The sequence below is a fragment of the Zonotrichia leucophrys genome, chromosome 25 (assembly GCF_028769735.1).
Source record: "Zonotrichia leucophrys gambelii isolate GWCS_2022_RI chromosome 25, RI_Zleu_2.0, whole genome shotgun sequence".
Lineage (NCBI taxonomy): Eukaryota > Metazoa > Chordata > Aves > Passeriformes > Passerellidae > Zonotrichia > Zonotrichia leucophrys.
In genome coordinates, this window is record NC_088194.1 from 616045 (window position 1) to 636524 (window position 20480).

The 20480-nt window shown below is 55.1% G+C and overlaps 1 protein-coding gene and 1 long non-coding RNA gene across 3 annotated transcripts; one reads left to right on the forward strand and one right to left on the reverse strand.

The window, feature by feature from the left end:
• Positions 1–471: 471 nt before the first annotated feature.
• CLK2 (CDC like kinase 2) lies at positions 472–18475 on the forward strand. 2 transcript variants are annotated; one of them, XM_064732561.1, is made up of 13 exons: positions 472–658; positions 4716–4885; positions 11361–11598; positions 13204–13300; positions 13648–13714; positions 14453–14569; positions 14758–14924; positions 15312–15406; positions 15662–15791; positions 16456–16538; positions 16750–16829; positions 16958–17048; positions 17782–18475. In XM_064732561.1, exons 2-13 carry the CDS (start codon positions 4716–4718, stop codon positions 17962–17964), a joined length of 1518 nt encoding a protein of 505 aa, XP_064588631.1. In that variant the 5' UTR covers positions 472–658; the 3' UTR covers positions 17965–18475. The 2 variants fall into 2 exon arrangements, with proteins under 2 accessions (XP_064588631.1, XP_064588632.1); XM_064732562.1 differs by having other exon boundaries at positions 13207–13300.
• Positions 16411–20360, reverse strand: LOC135457794 (uncharacterized). Its single transcript, XR_010442771.1, has 3 exons — positions 19719–20360; positions 18454–18506; positions 16411–18343 (listed from the first exon to the last, which is right to left on the reverse strand). It is a non-coding gene; the product is annotated as an uncharacterized LOC135457794 (long non-coding RNA).
• Positions 20361–20480: the final 120 nt, after the last annotated feature.

Genomic DNA, 20480 nt, shown 5'->3' on the forward strand with positions numbered 1-20480 from the left:
CCCCGCGGCGGGCGGGGCGGGGCGGGGTTGGCGGGCGGGGCCTCGGGAAGGAGAACGCGCCCCCCGGTACGGCCCCGGTACCGCCGGAGGGAACGGAGAGGGGCGGGGCTTCAATTAGAGAGGGGCGGGGCTCGCCACAAGGGGCGTGGTCACTGTCTGGTAGCCCCGCCCATCACAGGCAGCAGGGCGAGGAGGGGGCGTGGTTGGTGAGACGGTGGGCGGACACGAGGCGGGGCTCCTGGAGGCGATGGGCAGGATTATCAGCATAGACCACGCCCACATCTTGACCCCGCCCCTCCGTCAGGAGGGAGAGGCGTGGCTTCGGGGAGGAGTTGGGCGTGGCAATCTACCCCGGCCCCGCCCCTCGGCCTCGCCCGGCCCGCGCCGCCGGGTCCGAAAAAGAGGAGTGGCTTAAAGAGGGATCCGTGCGGAACCGGCCCCGCCCCTCGCCTCTAACCCCGCCCACCGGCCCCACCTGCTGTGACGCAGCTCCGCGCGCCTACGTGCGTGCGTACGTGATCGCGTCCGTGCGTGCGCGGCCCCGCGGGCTGGCAGGACCCGGATCGGCGGCGGCAGGAGCTGGAGCGGGGCCCGGGGGCCCACGGCCGCCATCACGGATTTCCTGTGGGACAAGCGCACCGGGCTGGCTGCGAGGACGGTGCGTGGCAGCACGGCGCGGTGCGGGGCCCCGCGGGCCGGGGCGGGGTGGGTAGGCCGCGGCCGGTGAGGGCGGCGCGGGGCGGGCCCGGTTTGTCGTTCCCGGCGGGGCCGCGGTGGGAATCGGCGGCCTGGGTGTCCCCGTGAGGGCGGCGGGGCCGGATGGCCCAGAGGGACCGGCTCGGGGCCTCCCCGCCGAGCCCGCCCCGCCCTCGCCCATCTCTCCCGGTGTCCCGGTGCTTCCGGGCCTGCACGGCGGAGGCCCCGCCCGGCGCGGCCGCCATCACCGTCCCTAAAGCGGTTCCAGCCCCGCTGCGGAACGCAGCCCCGGTGCTCGTTGCATGGAACCGGGGCTTGGCGGGCCGCCAGCGCCGCCTTCGCGCTCCCTTCAGTCCGCGGCTGGAAACCGCGGGGCTCGGGGGGAACCCCGGGCAAAGCCCCCCGTGCAGGCGGTACCGGGCCCGTACCCCCGATCACCCCGCGCCGCCGGGGCCGGTTCGGCCTGTCCGAGCCCTGGCGGTGATGTCAGCGCTGGGCGGGGACGGGGACGCAGCCGGGGGCATTTTGGATGGGGGAATTTGGCGCAGATTGCCCAGAGGAGCTGTGGCTGCCCCATCCCTGCGGTGTTTAATGCCGGCTTGGAGCAACCAGGGCCGGTGGGAGGTGGCCCTGCACATGGCAGGGGGTGGGACTGAGTGAGCTTGAAGGTCCTACCCGGTTAACGTTCCATGATTCCACGAATTGTGCTTGGAACCAAAATGCGTGCGGGGAATGATTGAGAGCTGTGGGGCACGGCCTGGCAGGGTCTGAGGCCATCTCACCTCGGGATCCCCTTGGCTTCAGCCTCTCCAGAGGGGCTGGGCTGAGACCCCTGAGGGTCTGCAGGGCTCTGTTGGTGTCCTTTGGATCCCCTTGGCTCCATCCTCTCATGTTCCCCCACAGGGGCAGAGTTGAGACGCCCTGAGGGTCTGCAGGGCTCTGTTGGTGTCCTTTTGATCCCCTTGGCTCCAGCCCTTCATATTCCCCCAGAGGGGCAGAGCTGAGGGTCTGCATGGCTCTGTGGGTGTCCTTTGGTTCCCCTTGGTTCCAGCCTCTCCAGAAGGGCAGAGCTGAGGGTCTTCAGGGCTCTGTTGATGTCCTTTTGATCCCCTTGGCTCCAGCCCCTCGTGTTCCCCCAGAGGGACAGAACTGAGGGTCTGCATGGCTCTGTAGGTGTCCTTTGGTTCCAGCCCCTCCAGAAGGGCAGAACTGAGGGTTTTCAGGGCTCTGTTGGTGTAGCTGAGAACCCCTGAGGGTTTTCAGGGCTCTCTTGGTGCCCTTTGGGAAGGGAGGGTTTGCTCCTGGTGGTTCTCCATGGACAGAGGGATGTGTGTCACCAATCTCCTGAGCTGGGAGGGATCCACAGGCATCAGCAGGGCCTGATGTCCTTCCCCAGGACACCCCAACAGTCTCACCCTGTGCATCCCTGGGAGCATTGTCCAAGCTCTCCTGGAGTTCTGGCAGTCCTGGGGAGCCTGAGCAGTGCCCAGCACCCTCTAGGGAAAAACCTTTTCCTCTATCCATCCTAAACCTCCCTGCCACAGCTGCAGCCACTCCCTGGGGTGCTGTCACTGTCACACAGAGCACAGACCAGAGCTGTCCCTCCTGGGGAAGCTGCAGCCCCCTGAGATCTCCCCTCAGTCCCAGCTGAACACCCCAAGCACCCCCAGACCCCTCCCCACCCCTGTGTCCCAGTGCAGATGTCACTTGGCAGGAAACCTGAGCATCTCTTGAGGAGCTGCTCTCTGGGCATCCATTGCTGGATTTTGCCTTTTTCTGACCCAGAGATGGGGCAACTGAGAGGCGTTTTAACAACTTTTATTCTATTCTGAGCTTCATGTGAAGGATGACACAATACAGATGTTATAATTCATGCCATCACAATCAGAAATGAACTATTTCTTAATTACAATACATTAGAATAATTTTTTGGCTTATCAGATTTGGCCACACCATGCTGTAAATAACTTAAAGCAAATAATTTAAAATTGCCCCTCATGGATCTCACTCCAATGCATCTTTCTTTTTCTCCAAAGTATCCAGTCTTATTTGCAAGGCCACCTTTTGAAACTCCTGTCAGGCTTTGAGGATTTTCAGTAAATCCATTTCTCCCCTTGCCCAGGGGCTCTGGTGATATCCAGAGCTTCATTTCACCTTCCTTGTTGCTGCTTCCCTCCTTCCTGAGCAGCTTAAAGAGAAAAGGTACAAAAGCTGTTCCTGGAGCTGTGGGCATAGAGATGGGTGTGAGGAAGGGATACAAACCTGGGAAAGAACCAGGGTTTTTTTTTGGGGGGAAAGAAAGCAGGGCAAGATGACCATGGGTGGTCTCACCCTGTCCTGTGGGCGCCTGGGGTCTCTCAGAGTTTGCTCTCCTCTCTCAGATCCCCTGGCACACTCACACACGTTGGATTCCTGTCCCATGCAGCTGTTAATGCTGCCCTGCTGTCCCCACAGATCCCTGCTGTCCCCACGGGTGCCTCACAGGGTGCCTCATTGTCCCTGCTGTCCCCACAGGTGTCACAGGGTCCCTGCTGTCCCCACGGGTGTCACAGGGTCCCTGCTGTCCCCACGGATCCCTGCTGTCCCCACGGGTGCCTCACAGCGTGCCTTATTGTCCCTGCTGTCCCCACGGGTGTCACAGGGTCCTTGCTGTCCCCATGGGTTCCTCACTATCTCTGCTGTCCCCATGGGGGTCTCACAGTGTCCCTGCCATCCTCACAGGGTCCCTGCTGTCCCCACAGGTTCCTGCTGTCCCCACAGATGCCTCACAGGGTCCCTGCTGTCCCCACGGATCCCTGCTGTCCCCACGGGTGCCTCACAGGGTGCCTCATTGTCCCTGCTGTCCCCATAGATGTCACAGGGTCCCTGCTGTCCCCACAGATCCCTGCTGTCCCCACAGATGCCTCACAGGGTCTCTGCTGACCTCACAGGGTCCCTGCTGTCCTCACAGTGTCTGTGCCATCCCCACACGTCCCTGCTGTCCCCATGGGGGCCTCACTGTCCCTGCTGTCCCCACAGGTGCCTCACGGGGTCCCTGCCGTCTTTGTGGGGGCATTGCTGTCCCCACAGGTGCCTCACTGTCCCTGCTGTCCCCATGAGTGTCTCACAGGGTCCCTGCTGTCCCCACGGGGTCCCTGAGTGTCCCTGCTGTCCCCATAGGGTCTCTGACTGTCCATGACTGTCTCTGCTGTCCCCACAGGTCCCTGAGTGTCCCTGCTGTCCCCATAGGGTCTCTGACTGTCCATGACTGTCCTTCTGTCCCCATGGGGTCCCTGACTGTCCCTGCTGTCCCCATGGGGTCCCTGACAGTCCCTGCTGTCCCCACAGGTCCCTGCTGTCCCCATGGGGTCCCTGACAGTCCCTGCTGCCCCCCTGCTGTCCCCACAGGTCCCTGAGTGTCCCCACAGATGCCGCACTCCCGAAGGTACCGCTCGTCGGAGCGCAGAAACCATGGCAGTTACCACGGGGTCCCTGCTGTCCCCACTGGTCCCTGACTGTCCCTGCTGCCCCCATGGGGTCCCTGATAGTCCCTGCTGTCCCCACAGATGCCGCACTCCCGAAGGTACCGCTCGTCGGAGTGCAGCAGCTGCAGCAGTTACCACAGAGTCCCTGCTGTCCCCATGGGGTCCCTGACAGTCCCTGCTGTCCCCACAGGTCCCTGACTGTCCCTGCTGTCCCCATGGGGTCCCTAAGTGTCCCCACAGATGCTGCACTCCCGAAGGTACCGCTCATCGGAGCGCAGCAGCCACGACAGTTACCATGGGGTCCCTGCTGTCCCCACAGGTCCCTGACTGTCCCTGCTGTCCCCATGGGGTCCCTGACTGTCCCCACTGTCCCCCAGATGCTGCACTCCCGAAGGTACTGCTTGTCGGAGCGCAGAAGCCATGGCAGTTACCACGGGGTCCCTGCTGTCCCCACAGGTCCCTGACTGTCCCTGCTGTCCCCGTGGGGTCCCTGACTGTCCCTGCTGTCACCCTGCTGTCCCCACGGGTCCCTGAGTGTCCCCACTGTCCCCACAGATGCCGCACTCCCGAAGGTACCGCTCGTCGGAGCGCAGCAGCCGCGGCAGTTACCACGAGCGCTACCGGAGCCGCAAGCACAAGCGGCGGCGGACGCGGTCCCGGTCCAGCAGCAGCGAGCGGGACCGGCGGCACCGGCGGGAGGACAGCTACCACGTCCGATCCCGGAGGTGAGAGGGGCTCCTGTCTGCCCTCCTGCACGGGGTGACACGGGGGCTGGGCTGGGAGGGACCTCTGGGGTCACCCAGGGCTCAGGGACACGGCCAGGTGGGTTTGGGATGGCTCCAGAGAGGGAGGTGCCACGCTCGGCCTGGGCCGCTGTGCCAACAACTTCCTGTCACTGGGCACCGCTGGAAAAATGTCTGGCATCTGCCTTGGAGATATTGATGTGGGATGTCCTTAAAGAGGGAGGTGCCATGCTCGGCCTGGGCAGCTGTGCCAGTGCTCTGTCACCCTCCATGAGAACAATTTCTTCTTGATGTTGAGAGGTAGAGCATGGTGTGTTTTATTTCATGGGTTTGCTCCCCATCCTGTCACTGGGCACCACTGAAAAGTGTCTGGCACCTGCCTTGGAGATATTGATGTGGGATTCTTCAGAGAGGGAGGTGCCATGCTTGGCCTGGGCAGCTGTGCCATTGCTCTGCCACCCTCTGTGGGAACAACTTCCTGTCACTGGGCACCACTGAAAAGTGTCTGGCACCGTCCTGGCATCTGCCTTGGAGATCCTGATGTGGGATTCTTCAGAGAGGGAGGTGCCGTGCTCACCCTGGGCAGCTGTGCCAGTGCTCTGCCACCCTCTGTGGGAAGAAATTCTTCCTTGTGTTGAAGTAGAGCGTGCTTTAGTTTATGGTTTTGCTCCCCATCCTGTCACTGGGCACCACTGAAAAGAGTCTGGCACCATCCTGGCATCTGCCTTGGAGGTACTGATGTGGGATGTCCTCAGAGAGGGGAGGTGCCATGCTCAGCCTGGGCAGCTGTGCCAGTGCTCTGCCATCCTCTGTGGGAACAACTTCCTGTCACTGGGCACCACTGAAAAGTGTCTGGCACCATCCTGGCCCCTGCCTTTGAGATATTGATGTGGGATGTCCTCAGAGAGAGAAATCCCATGTTTGCCCTGGGCAGCTGTGCCAGTGCTCTGCCACCCTCTGGGAACAACTTCCTTGTGTTGGAGTAGAGCATGGTGTGTTTTAGTTCATGGTTTTGCTGCCCATCCTGTCCCTGGGCACCACTGCAAAGAGTCTGGCACCGTCCTGGCACCTGCCTTGGAGATATTGATGTGCAATAATGAGATTTCCTCTCAGTGATCTCCAGACTAACGAGGCCCATCTCCCTCAGTCTCTGCTCATTAAGGGAGATGCTGCAGTCCCTTAATCATGGCCCAGTCATCCATACTCAGCCAGGTTCCACGTGACCTGGGCCTGCTCTGAGCTGTCACAGCCTGGGCAGTGCTTGTCACCAAAGCCCCTCACTCCCCTCTTAGGGAAACTTCCCTGTCTGGCACCCAGAGCCCCTCTGGTGCCACTGCACCCCCTGGGCTGGGACTGAGCCCCTTCACAGCAGTGCCTCCAGTGACCCCATGTTTGCCCTGTTTGACTCCCTACACACCCCACACTCCCAGTCAGACCAGTTTCCTGACTGGCTCAGCCCTGCTTTCTCACAGCAGATTCTCAGACATCTCAATCCTTAAAAATCTTGGTGCAATAACAAAGAAACAGCTCTAGCTGGTGCCTTCAAGGAGGGGTCCTGAACAAAGGACCCTCTGAGCTTTTATCCCTTCACAGTTTCAATACAGGAAGATCTGGGGTCCCTCAGTGTCCCTCACCTGGCTGGGACACAGATCCCTGTCCCCTTGTTATGCCAAGGGTTGGCAGCTCATGGCTTCTTGCCTTGGGCTCCCTCAAAGCACTGCAAAAGTTTTGGTGTTCCAAACATAACGAGGATGTGGAACTGTTGGAACAGATCCAGAGGAGGCTGGGAAGTTGTTAAGAGGATTGGAGCACCTTCTTCATGGAGAAAGGCTGAGAGAATTGGGGCTGGGAGAGTTTTCCAGCCTGGAGAAGAGAAGGCTGTGAGAGAATTGGGACTAGGAGACTTTTCCAGGCTGGAGAAGAGAAGGTTGTGGAGAATTTGGGCTGGGAGAGTTTCCAGCCTGCAGAAGAGAAGGTTGTGAGAGAATTGGGACTGGGAGAGTTTTCCAGGCTGGAGAAGAGAAGGTTGTGAGAGAATTTAGGCTGGAGAAGAGAAGGTTGTGAGAGAATTGGGACCTGAAGAGTTTCTAGCCTGGGGAAAAGAAGGTTGTGAGAGAATTTGGGCTGGGAGAATTTTCCAGCTTGGAGGAGAGAAGGTTGTGAGAGAATTTGGGCTGGAGAAGAGAAGGTTGTGAGAGAATTTGGGCTGGGAGAGTTTTCCAGCCTGGAGAAGAGAAGGTTGTGAGAGAATTGGGGCTGGAGAAGAGAAGGTTGTGAGAGAATTGGGACTGGAAGAGTTTCTAGCCTGGGGAAAAGAAGGTTGTGAGAGAATTTGGCTGTGGGAGGGGTTTCCTGCCTGCAGAATAGAAGGGTTGTGAGAGAACTGGGGTGGAGAAGAGAAGGTTGTGAGAGAATTGGGACTGGAAGAGTTTCTAGCCTGGGAGAAGAAGGTTGTGAGAGAATTTGGGCTGGGGAGAGTTCCTGCTGAGAAAAGAAGTTGTGGAGAATTGGGACTGGAGAGTTTCCAGGTGGAGAAGAGAGGCTGTGAGAGAATTTAGGCTGACAGAGTTTCTAGCTTAAAGAAGAGAAGGTTGTGAGAGAATTTGGGCTGGGAGAGTTTTCCAGCCTAAAGAAGAGAAGGCTGTGAGAGAATTGGGACTGGAAGAGTTTCTAGCCTGGAGAAAAGAAGGTTGTGAGAGAATTTGGGCTGGGAGAGTTTCCTGCCTGGAGAAGAGAAGGTTGTGGAGAATTTGGGCTGGGAGAGTTTTCCAGGCTGGAGAAGAGAAGGTTGTGAGAGAATTGGGACCTGAAGAGTTTCTAGCCTGGGGAAAAGAAGGTTGTGAGAGAATTTGGGCTGGGAGAATTTTCCAGCTTGGAGGAGAGAAGGTTGTGAGAGAATTTGGGCTGGAGAAGAGAAGGTTGTGAGAGAAATTAGGTTGGGGGAGTTTTCCAGCTTGGAGGAAAGAAGGTTGTGGAGAATTTGGGCTGGGAGAGTTTCTAGCTTAAAGAAGAGAAGGTTGTGAGAGAATTGGGGCTGGAAGAGTTTTCCAGGCTGGAGAAGAGAAGGTTGTGAGAGAATTTAAGCTGGAAGAGTTTCTAGCTTAAAGAAGAGAAGGTTGTGAGAGAATTGGGACTGGAAGAGTTTCTAGCCTGGGGAAAAGAAGGTTGTGGAGAATTTGGGCTGGGAGAGTTTCTAGCTTAAAGAAGAGAAGGTTGTGAGAGAATTTGGGCTGGAGAAGAGAAGGTTGTGAGAGAAATTAGGCTGGGGGAGTCTTCCAGCTTGGAAGAAAGAAGGTTGTGGAGAATTTGGGCTGGGAGAGTTTTCCAGGCTAGAGAAGAGAAGGTTGTGGAGCATTTTGGCTGAGAGAGTTTCTAGCTTAAAGAAGAGAAGGTTGTGAGAGAATTTGGGCTGGGAGAGTTTTCCAGCCTAAAGAAGAGAAGGCTGTGGGAGAATTGGGACTGGAAGAGTTTCTAAGCCTAAAGAAGAGAAGGTTGTGTGAAGACCTCCCAGCACCTTCCAATGTTAAAAGGGGCCTACAAGGAAGGTGGAGAGGGACCCTCCATGAGGAACTGTAGTGACAGGACAAGGAGTAATGGGTGCAAATTGAAAGAGAGAGAATTTAGGCTCGACATGAGGATCTTCCCTGTGAGGGTGGTGAGACTCTGGCACACAGGTTGGATGGAGCTGCCCCAGCCCTGTCAGTGTTCAAGGCCAGTTTGGACAAGACAATGATGATCTTCAAGTCCACTCCAACCTCTCAACATTCCCCAATGTAGGAATGTGCTCCCTGTTGATGGAGTGACCAAGTTATTCTTTGTCTGCTTAAAAAAGCAAAAAGCCCAGAAGTTTCTCTCCTCAATTTGGTACAAAGACACCTCATAGGACCTTTGGGACTTCACCTCAGACCTGGGGCTGCCCAGTTGGACAGAGGCCAAGAGGTCCAGCCTAGGTAATTTGTTGGACAGTAATTCACTAGAAAAAGAAGAGAACAAAGGAGATAATCCCTCTTGTGGGATGTTTCAGCAGGAGCAAGGACCTCTTTCCCCCAGCTCAGTTTTTCTCTGTAAGAGCTTTGTTATTTTGCCTTTTATTAACCCTTTTTCCATTTCCAACACTACCTCAGAACGCATCCTGCTACTTTTATACCATTTGGGGTAGCTGGGCTATCTCAGGTGTTCTGGATCCCTCTGAGAGGGCCTAACACCTCTCTTCTCCCCATCCCCATGCCCAGCTACGACGACCACTCTGGCTCAGTTTTTCTCTGTAAGAGCTTTGTTATTTTGCCTTTTATTAACCTTTTCTCCATTTCCAGCACTACCTCATAAGCCATCCTGCTACTTTTATACCATTTGGGGTAGCTGGGCTATCTCAGGTGGGATGGGTTCCTCTGAGAGCAAAAATCGAGCCAGGGACAGTTTTTCTCTGTAAGAGCTTCTTTATTTTGCCTTTTGTTAAACCTTTTTCCAATACTACCTCAGAGCCCATCCTGCTGGTTTTTTGCCATTTGGGGTAGCTGGGCTATCTCAGGTCTGCTGAGATAGCCCCTCTGAGAGCAAAAACCGAGCCAGGGGCAAGAGGCTCTTCTCTCTAAGAGCTTCTTTATTTCGCCTTTTGTTAAACCTTTTTCCCACACTGCCACAGAACCCACCCTGCTACTTTTATATCATTTGGGGTAGCTGGGCTATCTCAGGTGTTCTGGATCCCTCTGAGAGGGCCTAACACCTCTCTTCTCCCCATCCCCATGCCCAGCTACGACGACCACTCTGGCTCAGTTTTTCTCTGTAAGAGCTTTGTTATTTTGCCTTTTATTAACCTTTTTTCCATTTCCAGCACTACCTCATAAGCCATCCTGCTACTTTTATACCATTTGGGGTAGCTGGACTATCTCAGGTCTGCTGAGATAGCCCCTCTGAGAGCAAAAACCGAGCCAGGGGCAAGAGGTTTCTCTCTGTAAGAGCTTCTTTATTTTGCTTTTTGTTAAACCTCTTCCCAACGCTCCCACAGAACCCATCCTGCTAATTTTGTACCATTTGGGGTAGTTGGGCTATCTCAAATGTTCTGGATCCCTCTGAGAGGGCCTAACACCTCCCTTCTCCCCATTCCCGTTCCCAGCTACGACGACCACTCTTGGCTCAGTTTTTCTCTGTAAGAGCTTCTTTATTTTGCCTTTTGTTAAACCTTTTCCCAACGCTCCCACAGAACCCATCCTGCTAATTTTGTACCATTTGGGGTAGCTGGGCTATCTCAGGTGTGCTGGGTTCCTCTGAGAGCAAAAACCGAGCCAGGGGCAAGAGGTTCTTCTCTGTAAGAGCTTCTTTATTTCGCCTTTTGTTAAACCTTTTCCCAATGCTCCCACAGAACCCATCCTGCTGGTTTTTTGCCATTTGGGGTAGCTGGGCTATCTCAGGTGTGCTGGGTTCCTCTGAGAGCAAGGACCTCTTTCCTTGGCTCAGTTCTTCTCTGTAAGAGCTTTTTTGTTTTGCCTTTTATTAAACCTTTTTCTAACACTACCACATCCTGCTACTTTTATACCATTTGGGGTAGTTGGGCTATCTCAGGTGTGCTGGGTTCCTCTGAGAGCAAAAACAGAACCAGGGACAAGCAGTTTCTCTCTGTAAGAGCTTCTTTATTTCGCCTTTCATTAAACCTTTTCCCAACACTGCCACAGAACCCATCCTGCTACTTTTATACCATTTGGGGTAGTTGGGCTATCTCAGGTGTGCTGGGTTCCTCTGAGAGCAAAAACCGAGCCAGGGGCAAGAGGTTCTTCTCTGTAAGAGCTTCTTTATTTTGCCTTTTGTTAAACCTTTTCCCAACGCTCCCACAGAACCCATCCTGCTAATTTTGTACCATTTGGGGTAGCTGGGCTATCTCAAATGTTCTGGATCCCTCTGAGAGGGACTAACACCTCTCTTCTCCCCATCCCCATGCCCAGCTATGACGACCACTCTGGCTCAGTTTTTCTCTGTAAGAGCTTTTTTATTTTGCCTTTTATTAAACCTTTTTCCATTTCCAACACTACCTCAGAGCCCATCCTGCTGGTTTTTTTGCCATTTGGGGTAGTTGGGCTATCTCAGGTGGGATGGGTTCCTCTGAGAGCAAGAACAGAACCAGGGGCAAGAGGTTCTTCTCTGTAAGAGCTTCTTTATTTCGCCTTTCATTAAACTTTTTCCCAATGCTCCCACAGAACCCATCCTGCTACTTTTATACCATTTGGGGTAGCTGGGCTCTTTCAGGTGTGCTGGGTTCCTCTGAGAGCAAAAACCGAGCCAGGGGCAAGAGGTTCTTCTCTGTAAGAGCTTCTTTATTTCGCCTTTCATTAAACTTTTTCCCAATGCTCCCACAGAACCCGTCCTGCTAATTTTGTACCATTTGGGCTATCTCAGAGCTATCTCAGGTGTTCTGGATCCCTCTTAGAGGAACTAACCCCTTCCCTGTCCCCATCCCCGTGCCCAGCTACGACGACCACTCGGCAGACCGCAGGGCCTACGACCGCCGTTACTGTGACAGCTACCGGCGCAACGACTACAGCCGCGAGCGGGGCGACGCCTACTACGAGCCCGAGTACCGGCAGCATTCCTACGAGTACCGGCGCTCCCGGGACCGCGAGGGCAGCTACCGCAGCTGCAAAAGCAGCCGGCGTAAGCACAGGCGGAGGCGGCGCCGCAGCCGGTCCTTTAGCCGCTCCTCATCGGTGAGTATCCTGCTGTGCCGTGCCTGCCCTGTAACCTTGCTCTCTCTCTCCCAGGTGCTGAGCTGGGTAAGTAGAAAAATTCACTTTCTAAATGCTCTGTCGGAGTCGGATTGAGCTCTGTGTGCGTGTGTGTTGTTTGGAGGAGTTTTGGTGCGGAGCGTTGTTGTTGCTCGCGTCCCTGCGCGCTGTGGTTGGCGCTGCCCGGTGCCAGCTGGGCACGGGTGGCTCAGGCCCTCTCTCAGTGGGAGGACAGGAGTGCCCTGTGAGGCTGGCGGGTCCCCAGGGTGGTGCTGCACCTCCTCCCGTTCAGTGATGCTCATGGAGGAGCCCCAGCCAGGCAGGGTTTGTGCAAGGCTCGAAGAGCCAGCGCTCAGCTGGTCCCAGTCCCAGAGAGCCTGGGACAGGTGACTGCCCCTGTGGTCCCTGTTTCGGGCCCTGGCTCTGAGCAGGATCCTCCTGGCTGGGCCCAGCTGATGTGGGCTTTGTGGAGGAGCAGAGCTTTTGGAGCACTCAGCTCAGGTGGAGGCAGAACCATCCCAGGCTCTTCCCGGAAGCATCCCTGGCTTTCTCTTCTTGTCTGTTCTGCTGTTCACCTTCCACTTCTGTTAGACCCCAGACACATTCTCTGCTCTGTGTGTGGAGCTCTCAGTGTTGTCTGGTCTGTTCTGGCTCTGTGTCCAGGGAGGGGATTGGGGGCTGGATTTGGGTCCCAAGTCTGCTGGCTGGTTGCTCCCAAGTATGGGGATACTTAGCTGAGGAACCAAAGGCAGGAATTTTCTCTTCTCCAGCATAAACCTCTTATCTGCCTCATCCCAGGGCTGTCCCAGTTCCCTGTTGGGTTCTGCTTCTCTTCTGGAAGTTAGTCCTTCCAGGATCAGCTTCTTTGGGGGAGGGTCTAGGAAGAAGTGTCCATCTTTCCCCAGGCAGTCACTGGGAACTTTCCATTTTGGATGGATCATTGTATCTAAAGCTGCTTTTCTGAAATCTCGGAGTTCATCTTCCCCTGAGTGTCGGGGCTGGGGGAAGCTGTGTGGGAGGTTATTGGAGTGGGATAGGGGTGCCTGTGGGGGCAGCCTGGGCTTGTGCAGGACCTGCCAGGCAGCACCTGCCTCCTGCTGCCCCTGCTCTGCGGCGTGCTCAGGCAGTCCCCAGGACCCGAAGGCCGGTGCTGTTCCTCTCTGAGCCCCCGTGGGAGCAAGAACAGCCAGCCCTTTCCATGCCCCTCAGCTCCCTCACTCTGACAGCTCTGCTGTCACACTGGTTCGGGTTGGGGCTGTTTGTAGGTTCTTTTTTTTCTTATTTTTTTTCTTTTTTTTTTCCTTTTTCTTTTTTTTTCCTTTTTTTTTTTTTTTTTTGCTACAACGAAAAGCAAACTGTTTTTTTCTTTTCTGAGCTAGTGTGTTGTATCTTGACATGTTCCCTTGCAATATCCCTATCGTTATATATTCCTCTGTGCCGTATGAATTGGCTGGGAATCTCCTCCTGCAACCCCTCCTCAAACAACCATGTGAATTTCCAAACCAACCAATGCGTGACGCTGGCTGCTGCTGCGCTGGTTTGAAAATCTGATTGGTGAATGATGAATTCCCTGTCTGCCTGGGCCAGCAGCGGAGTCGACAGAGCAGCAGAAGGGCCAAGAGTGTGGAGGACGACGACGAGGGGCATCTGATCTATCGCGTCGGCGACTGGCTACAAGAAAGATGTACAGCCAAATCGTAACATAATTTAGCTCTCTAGTTAAGCTCCCATCGCAGTCGCAGATCTGTCTTATCTTTCTGTTTCATTTTATTTTCATTGTTTATTAAAGAGAAACCCTCTCCTTTTCCTTCCCCTTTTGTTAAAGCTACGTTTATATTGTGTATTGTTACTGAAGTGGCAGGGAAATTAGGGCAGCTGCCTTGTGCAGCCGGTGTCAGCCTTCCGCTGCTCCGGTCTCTCCAGCTGTGTGCAGGTTAGGTGTTGCAATGCATTCTCCTCTGCCCTGTGTATCGCTGCAGCCAGGTCCTGCTCCCTCTCTCAGCTCCTTCCCTCTCCTTCTCTCCCTCCCAGATGAGATTATCAGCACCCTGGGGGAAGGGACCTTCGGCAGAGTGGTGCAGTGCATGGATCACCGGAGGTATGTGGGGAAAGGGGAGACCACGGCTGGGGGTGAAAATCACTCTCTTGGTTTTCAATATCCTCTCCTGCTCCAGGCTCTCACCCTCTTTGTGTTGCCCATGTGCTGGGGGAAGCTTCAGGGCTGTTTTGTAGGGAGGGAAAGGGACACCTTTGGTGGGCACACCTGCTTGAGCAAGGGAGGCTGGTCAGAAGGTCCCTTTCACAGGGCACAGCCTCTTTTACCTGCTCAGGGCTCACCTTTTGCTTTTTTCCTGTTTCTCCTATAGGTTTGTTTGGTAGGGAGGGAAAGGGAAACCTTTGGTGGACACCCCTAATAATAACCTGCTTGAGCAAGGGAGGCTGGTCAGAAGATCCCTTTCACAGGGCACAGCCCCTCTTACCTGCTCAGGGCTCACCTGGTGCTTTCTTCCTGTTTCTCCTATAGGACTGTTTTGTAGGGAGGGAAAGGGAAACCTTTGGTGGACACCCCTTAACAATAACCTGCTTGGGCAAGGGAGGCTGGTCAGAAGGTCCCTTTCACAGGGCACAGCCTCTTTTACCTGCTCAGGGCTCACCTTGTGATTTCTTCTTGTTTCTCCCACAGGGTTGTTTTGTAGGGAGAGAAAGGGAAACCTTTGGTGGACACCCCTTAATGTGCTTGAGCAAGGGAGGCTGGTCAGAAGGTCCCTTTCACAGGGCACAGCCTCTTTTACCTGCTCAGGGCTCACCTTGTGCTTTCTTCTTGTTTCTCCCACAGGGGTGGTGCACGTGTTGCTCTGAAAATCATTAAAAACGTGGAGAAATACAAAGAGGCTGCTCGACTGGAAATCAACGTGCTGGAGAAAATCAACGAGAAGGATCCTGAGAACACAAAGTGAGTGTGCTCTCGGTGTTCAGCAGGAAGGGCTGGGTTCAGGGCTGGGCTGGAACGGGTGCTGGGTGTTGTGTGGTTGAAGGTGATCCTGGATAGTTTTGGAAGCACCTTGGCTTGCTGTGAGGTACAGACTGAGCAGGGAAAGGAGGAGCCTGCAGAGCTGTTCCCAACTGGAATGTTTGTGTCAGTCTCTGTGTCAGGATGTTTGACTGGTTTGACTACCACGGCCACATGTGCATCTCCTTCGAGCTGCTGGGGCTCAGCACCTTTGATTTCCTGAAGGATAACAACTACCTGCCTTACCCCATCCACCAAGTACGGCACATGGCCTTCCAGGTGTGCCAGGCTGTGAAGTGTAAGTGTTCCTGCTGCTCTCCTGTGCTTTGGGCTCACCTGGGGAGCTGAGTAGGTTGCACTTCTGCAACTGGTGGCCCAGAGCAACAAGTTTTTGCTGTGGTTCTGAGCCTGAGCCTTCCCGCCCCTCTGGGAATGAATCCTCTTCATTTTCTGGTGCTTGTGGGCTGGCAGTAGCTCAGAGCACTCCAGCATCCACCCCCCTGCTCCTCTGGCGATCAATACAATAAATCTTTGTGCTTCTGGTGAAGCATCATGGCCTGGGCTTTGCCTGGCTGTTCATACCCAGGTTGAAATGTGGCTTAAACTGGTGCCAGTGATGGCTTTTGGGGGGGTGCAGCCTTGTTCTGCTTCTCTCCCCTCACCCAAACTCTCTTTTCTCCCTCAGTTCTGCATGACAATAAACTCACCCACACTGACCTCAAGCCAGAGAACATCCTCTTTGTGAACTCTGACTACGAGCTCTCCTACAACTTGGAAAAGGTAACACATGACACACAGCCTCACTTGGCTCTCCTCTTGGTGTCCCTGAGGGCTCAGACACAGCCCCAGGGGATGGGGGCTCCCTGCACTCCTTCAGGGCTTTGCATGACCTGCCAGGCAGTGCTGGGTGAGCCATGGCTGTGCTGGGAGCTGCTTTGGGGCTGCCAAAGCTTTCCCCTCCCGTGGTGCCCTCAGCTGGGAAAGGCAGGGTTTGGAGGGGCTGCCAGGTGATGGATCCCATTGTCCCCCCTGCAGAAACGGGATGAGAGGAGCGTGAAGAGCACGGCCATCAGGGTGGTGGACTTTGGCAGTGCCACCTTTGACCACGAGCATCACAGCACCATCGTGTCCACCAGGCACTACCGAGCCCCTGAAGTCATCCTGGGTAAGGTGCCCCTGGGTCTCTGCCCCTTGGACCCTGCTGGGATGGGGAGTGTTGGGCATCCACATCATTCAGGAACATTCTGGGTTTGCCCTGGGAGATGGGAAGTTAATTTAACAGCTCTGCAGTGCTGTTTCCTGGGACCTCCATGGTTACAGCCCTGTCATTGTTCTGGGTTTGTTCCCCCTGGAGAAAAGGAGGTTCAGGGGGGATCCTCTCACTCTCCACAACTTCCTTGTGGTGGTTTGGGCTCTGCTCCCAGGGAGCAAGGAGAAATGGCCTCAAGCTGTGCCAGGGTTGGACATCAGGAGGAATTTCTTCCTGGAAAGGGTGGTCAGGCATTGGAAGGGGCTGCCCAGGGAGGTTTGGAGTCCCCATTCCTGGAGGTGTCCAAGGAATGGCTCGATGTGGCACTCATTGTCCTGGACTGGGTGACAAGGTGGGGATGGGTCACAGGTTGGAGTTGGTGATCTTGGAGGTCTTTTCCAGCCTTGCTGATTCCATGATCCACCATCAGCTGGGCAGTATATTGCCAGCAGAGCACCAAGAGCCTGGCTGGAATAGGATGTTATTTACTTTTTTATTAGTTATTTATTTTTAAAAGAAAGAGGGATTTGGACTCTTGTGTTGTAACTGGATCATTTATTTAAACAACATTGTTTTTCAGAGCTTGGCTGGAGCCAGCCCTGTGATGTGTGGAGTATTGGCTGCATCATCTTTGAGTATTATGTGGGTTTCACCCTTTTCCAGGTGAGAACTGTGTGGTGTGGGTACTTCCCAGCTGGTGAGAGGATGCTGGCTGCTTCCCTGAGACTGATGGGGGTCCCTCCATCCCTGCAGCCCTGTGGAGACACCCAAGGTGTTGGCCAGGATGGGGGTTCTGGGTGGGGGAACACCCAGGGCTGGAGGCAGAACCACTGGAATCTATTCCATGCCTTCCCTTTCCATTTCTCCCTCCCAGACACACGACAACAGGGAGCACCTGGCCATGATGGAGAGGATTTTGGGGCCAATTCCTTCTCGAATGGTCCGCAAGACAAGGTGAGCAAAGCCAGCCCTCCTTCTCCCTGGGGGAAATGCCACTCTGGAGCCACCCAGCTGTGTCCCACTGGGGCTGGCACCTTGCTGCTGCTGCTGCTGTGTAACCTGCTGCCCCTTTCTTCTGACAGGAAACAGAAATATTTCTACCACGGCCGCCTGGACTGGGACGAGAACACCTCAGCTGGACGCTACGTTCGGGAGAACTGCAAACCACTGCGGGTGAGGCAGCTTGGCCCCTCCTCAGCTTCTCCCTCTGGGCAAGCCTGGAGTTAGAAATTGCTTTTTGACTGCTTGGGTTAATCTATCTAAAAAAGAACTATAGAATTTTCACCTTGTCTGATGGTAGTATAAGCGTTTACATGGGTGTACTAGCTGGCTCAACTGAAAACAAAGTTTTTCTAGCAGCATCTTTGATATCTGTTAATATAGGCTGAGGCAATTTTGCTGCTTGGTTTTCTGGTCTATGGTAAGGTGGATCACTTGCTAATTGGGTAACATCTATATCCTCATAAGCACTATTTGCATATCTTTCAACCAATTTATTAAGAAGCTTTTTTCATTTTAATTCCCATAAAAGATATTGTGAATTGGTTAAAATCAGGGAAGCCACATTTTGACAATCAGCAGGGACTAAGTCATAAGAATTAAAAATACTTTTCAAAACATTATTGAAATAAGGAGAACTCAGTCTGGCCAGCAGAAGGGTGGTTGAAGGGAGCCTTGGCTGTCCCAGCAATAGGAAACTGCAGCAATGTGAGTTTAATGTGGAGGACAAGGAGAGCATGGAAAGTTCAGGAAGTTCCCTGGGAAGGGAGGGTGTGTGACAATCTGTCAGTTGTGGATAGAGAGGAGTTCAGAGCTCAGCTCCAGGCTGAGAGATGGTGTGAACAAACCAGAGAACATCAGGATGGGGTGCAGCCTCCCTGAGCCTCACCTTGCCCTCCACCCGCAGCGATACCTGACCTCGGAGGCTGAGGACCATCACCGCCTGTTCGACCTCATCGAGAGCATGCTGGAGTACGAGCCCTCCAAGCGTGTCACCCTGGCTGAGGCCCTCAAGCACCCCTTCTTTGACATGCTGGGCATGGAGCCCAGCACAAAAATGTGGGACTCGAGCCGCGACATCAGCCGGTGACGCCACAGGTGCCAGCCAGCCCTCGGATTCTAGCCCCCGTGGAGGCCTGTGTGATTTCTATTCAGACACTTGGTGCTTTTTTTTTTATATATATATATAAACATGAGATGAACTTCCTGGACACGTTTGTAAAGCTGTTAATATGTGAGATACTGTAAATAGCCCAGATTCTCTGTCGGCCTAGGAGCACCACGGGCCTGACCTGCTGTTGCTGCTGCTGTTCTTGTGAGGTGAGGGGGGTCGGTGTGTCCGTGCTGTAAATACCTCTTGGCCTGTGTTGCTTTGTCTCCTGTTCCTGCCCCTCCTCGGTGTAAATACTCCAGGACTCGCAGCTCTCTGTAGCTTATCTGTTTCCTTGTAAGTTATGGAACTGGTGGGACTGCATGGGAATTATTTTTTGGATCAATGTCATAGCCCATCCCCACACCAGAGTTTTATAAGAATTTTGTACAGTCTTTGTGAGAAATAAATATGAAGTGAATAAAGCACCTGGTCTGGGTTTGGCCTGACAGCTGCTGATCCTGGGCTTGTTCTGCTGTGCCCTATGGGGGGAAGGAGAGGGGGGGAAAAGGAGCTTTGTGGTCCAGCTGTATCCACCTGCACTGAGTAGGAGCTGCTTTTGGCCCTCAGGGCTGCAGCTGGACCTGAGTAGATGCTGTTTTGTGGGGCAGAAAACCAGGGACTGGCTTTTTCTTCATGCCCTGGGTCCAGTGTTGGGGTGGGAGGCAGTGAAGGGACAGGGAGGGTTCTCTTACCTGAAGGAACCTCTCAGCCTTAGCTGGGGCTGTCAGGAGCCCACATCCCGCTGTCCTACACCCACCCCAGGGCTGGCTGTGTCTTTTGGACTCTTCCCAGCTCTGCAGGGAGGCTGGGCCTTGGTTTGGGCTGTTCCCTGGGTGTTTTCTGGGCTGTGTCACAGCTGATGGCAGGGGCAGAGCCTCGCTGGGGTGTGGGTGACAGATGAGCTCTGCTGTGGCACCATCAGGCTGTGCCAGGCTGTGCCCATGCAGAGGGGAAAGGAAATGTCTGGTTTCACCTGGAGTGAGTGTGGGGAGCCTCAGGGTGGCACTGAGCCATCTCTGTGGGCTTGTGAGAGACTCAGGAAAGGTGGCACTGAGCCATCTGCATGGACCTCAGGAAGGGTGACACTGAGCCATCTCCATGGGCCTCAGGAAGGTGACACTGAGCCATCTCCATGGACCTCAGGAAGGGTGGCACTGAGCCATCTCCATGGACCTCAGGAAGGGTGACAGCCATCTCCATGGACCTCAGGAAGGTGGCACTGAGCCATCTGCATGGGCCTCAGGAAGGGTGACACTGAGCCACCTCCATGGACCTCAGGAAGGTGGCACTGAGCCATCTCCATGGACCTCAGGAAGGGTGACAGCCATCTCCATGGGCCTGTGAGAGCCTCAGGAAGGTGACACTGAGCCATCTCCATGGGTGATGTGAGAGCCTCAGGAAGGGTGACACTGAGCCATCTCCATGGGCCTCAGGAGAGCTGACACTGAGCCATCTCCATGGGCCTCAGGAAGGGTGACAGCCATCTCCATGGGCCTCAGGAAGGGTGACAGCCATCTCCATGGGCCTGTGAGAGCCTCAGGAAGGTGGCACTGAGCCATCTCCATGGGCCTCAGGAAGGGTGACACTGAGCCACCTCCATGGGCTTGTGACCCTCCCTTCCTCTTGTCCCACTGCCCCTGTGCCCAGCCCCACACTGAAGCTGGAGGAGAATTAAATTATCTGATTCATACCTTAACTTCAAGAAAATAAACTCATGCTGGTGTCCAAACCCCAAATCCACAGCTTCCACCTCTGCCAGGAGCAGCTCCAGGTTTTGGAGAAGTGGGAGCTCACCTGTGGGATTCAGATGGCACTCTCATTCTGTGCAGTGTTTTTAGCAGTTTGCTGAGCACGGGGAGGGGACAGGGCAGGGACAGTGGGTGTCCTGCTCCCGGGATGCTGACAGGACCGGGGATGGGGTCAGTGTGCAGTCCATGAGCAGCTGGAGGGGAAGGATTTGGAGATTCCTATAAATAACAGCTCCAGGAGACACAGGAGGAATTCCCCGAGTGCTCGTCGTGCCCGAGTCCCTGGCTGGCTGTGGTGACAGCTGCTGGAGTGACAACGCCTGGGAGGACGGGAGGGGCTGTGCGGGCAGCAGGTGAACGGTACCGGTACCGGGGCTGTGCCCGGTAAGAGCAGGGAGCAGGACCGGGGGTGGGGACATGCAGGAGGAGCCGCTGTCCCGGCAGGTCCGGCTGGGCGGGGACCCGGAACTATGGGGGAGCCGGGGGATGATGGGCGGTGGATACCGGGACACTGAGGGATGATGGGCACCGGGACACCGGGGAGTGATGGGCGGTGGATACCGGGACACCGGGGGGCGATGGGCGACGGATCGGATACCGGGTGCATGGACGGGATACGGGACTGGGGTGACGGGTGATGGATACCGGGACACCGGGAAGTGATCACCGGGAGGTGATGGGTACTGGATACCGGGACACTGGGGG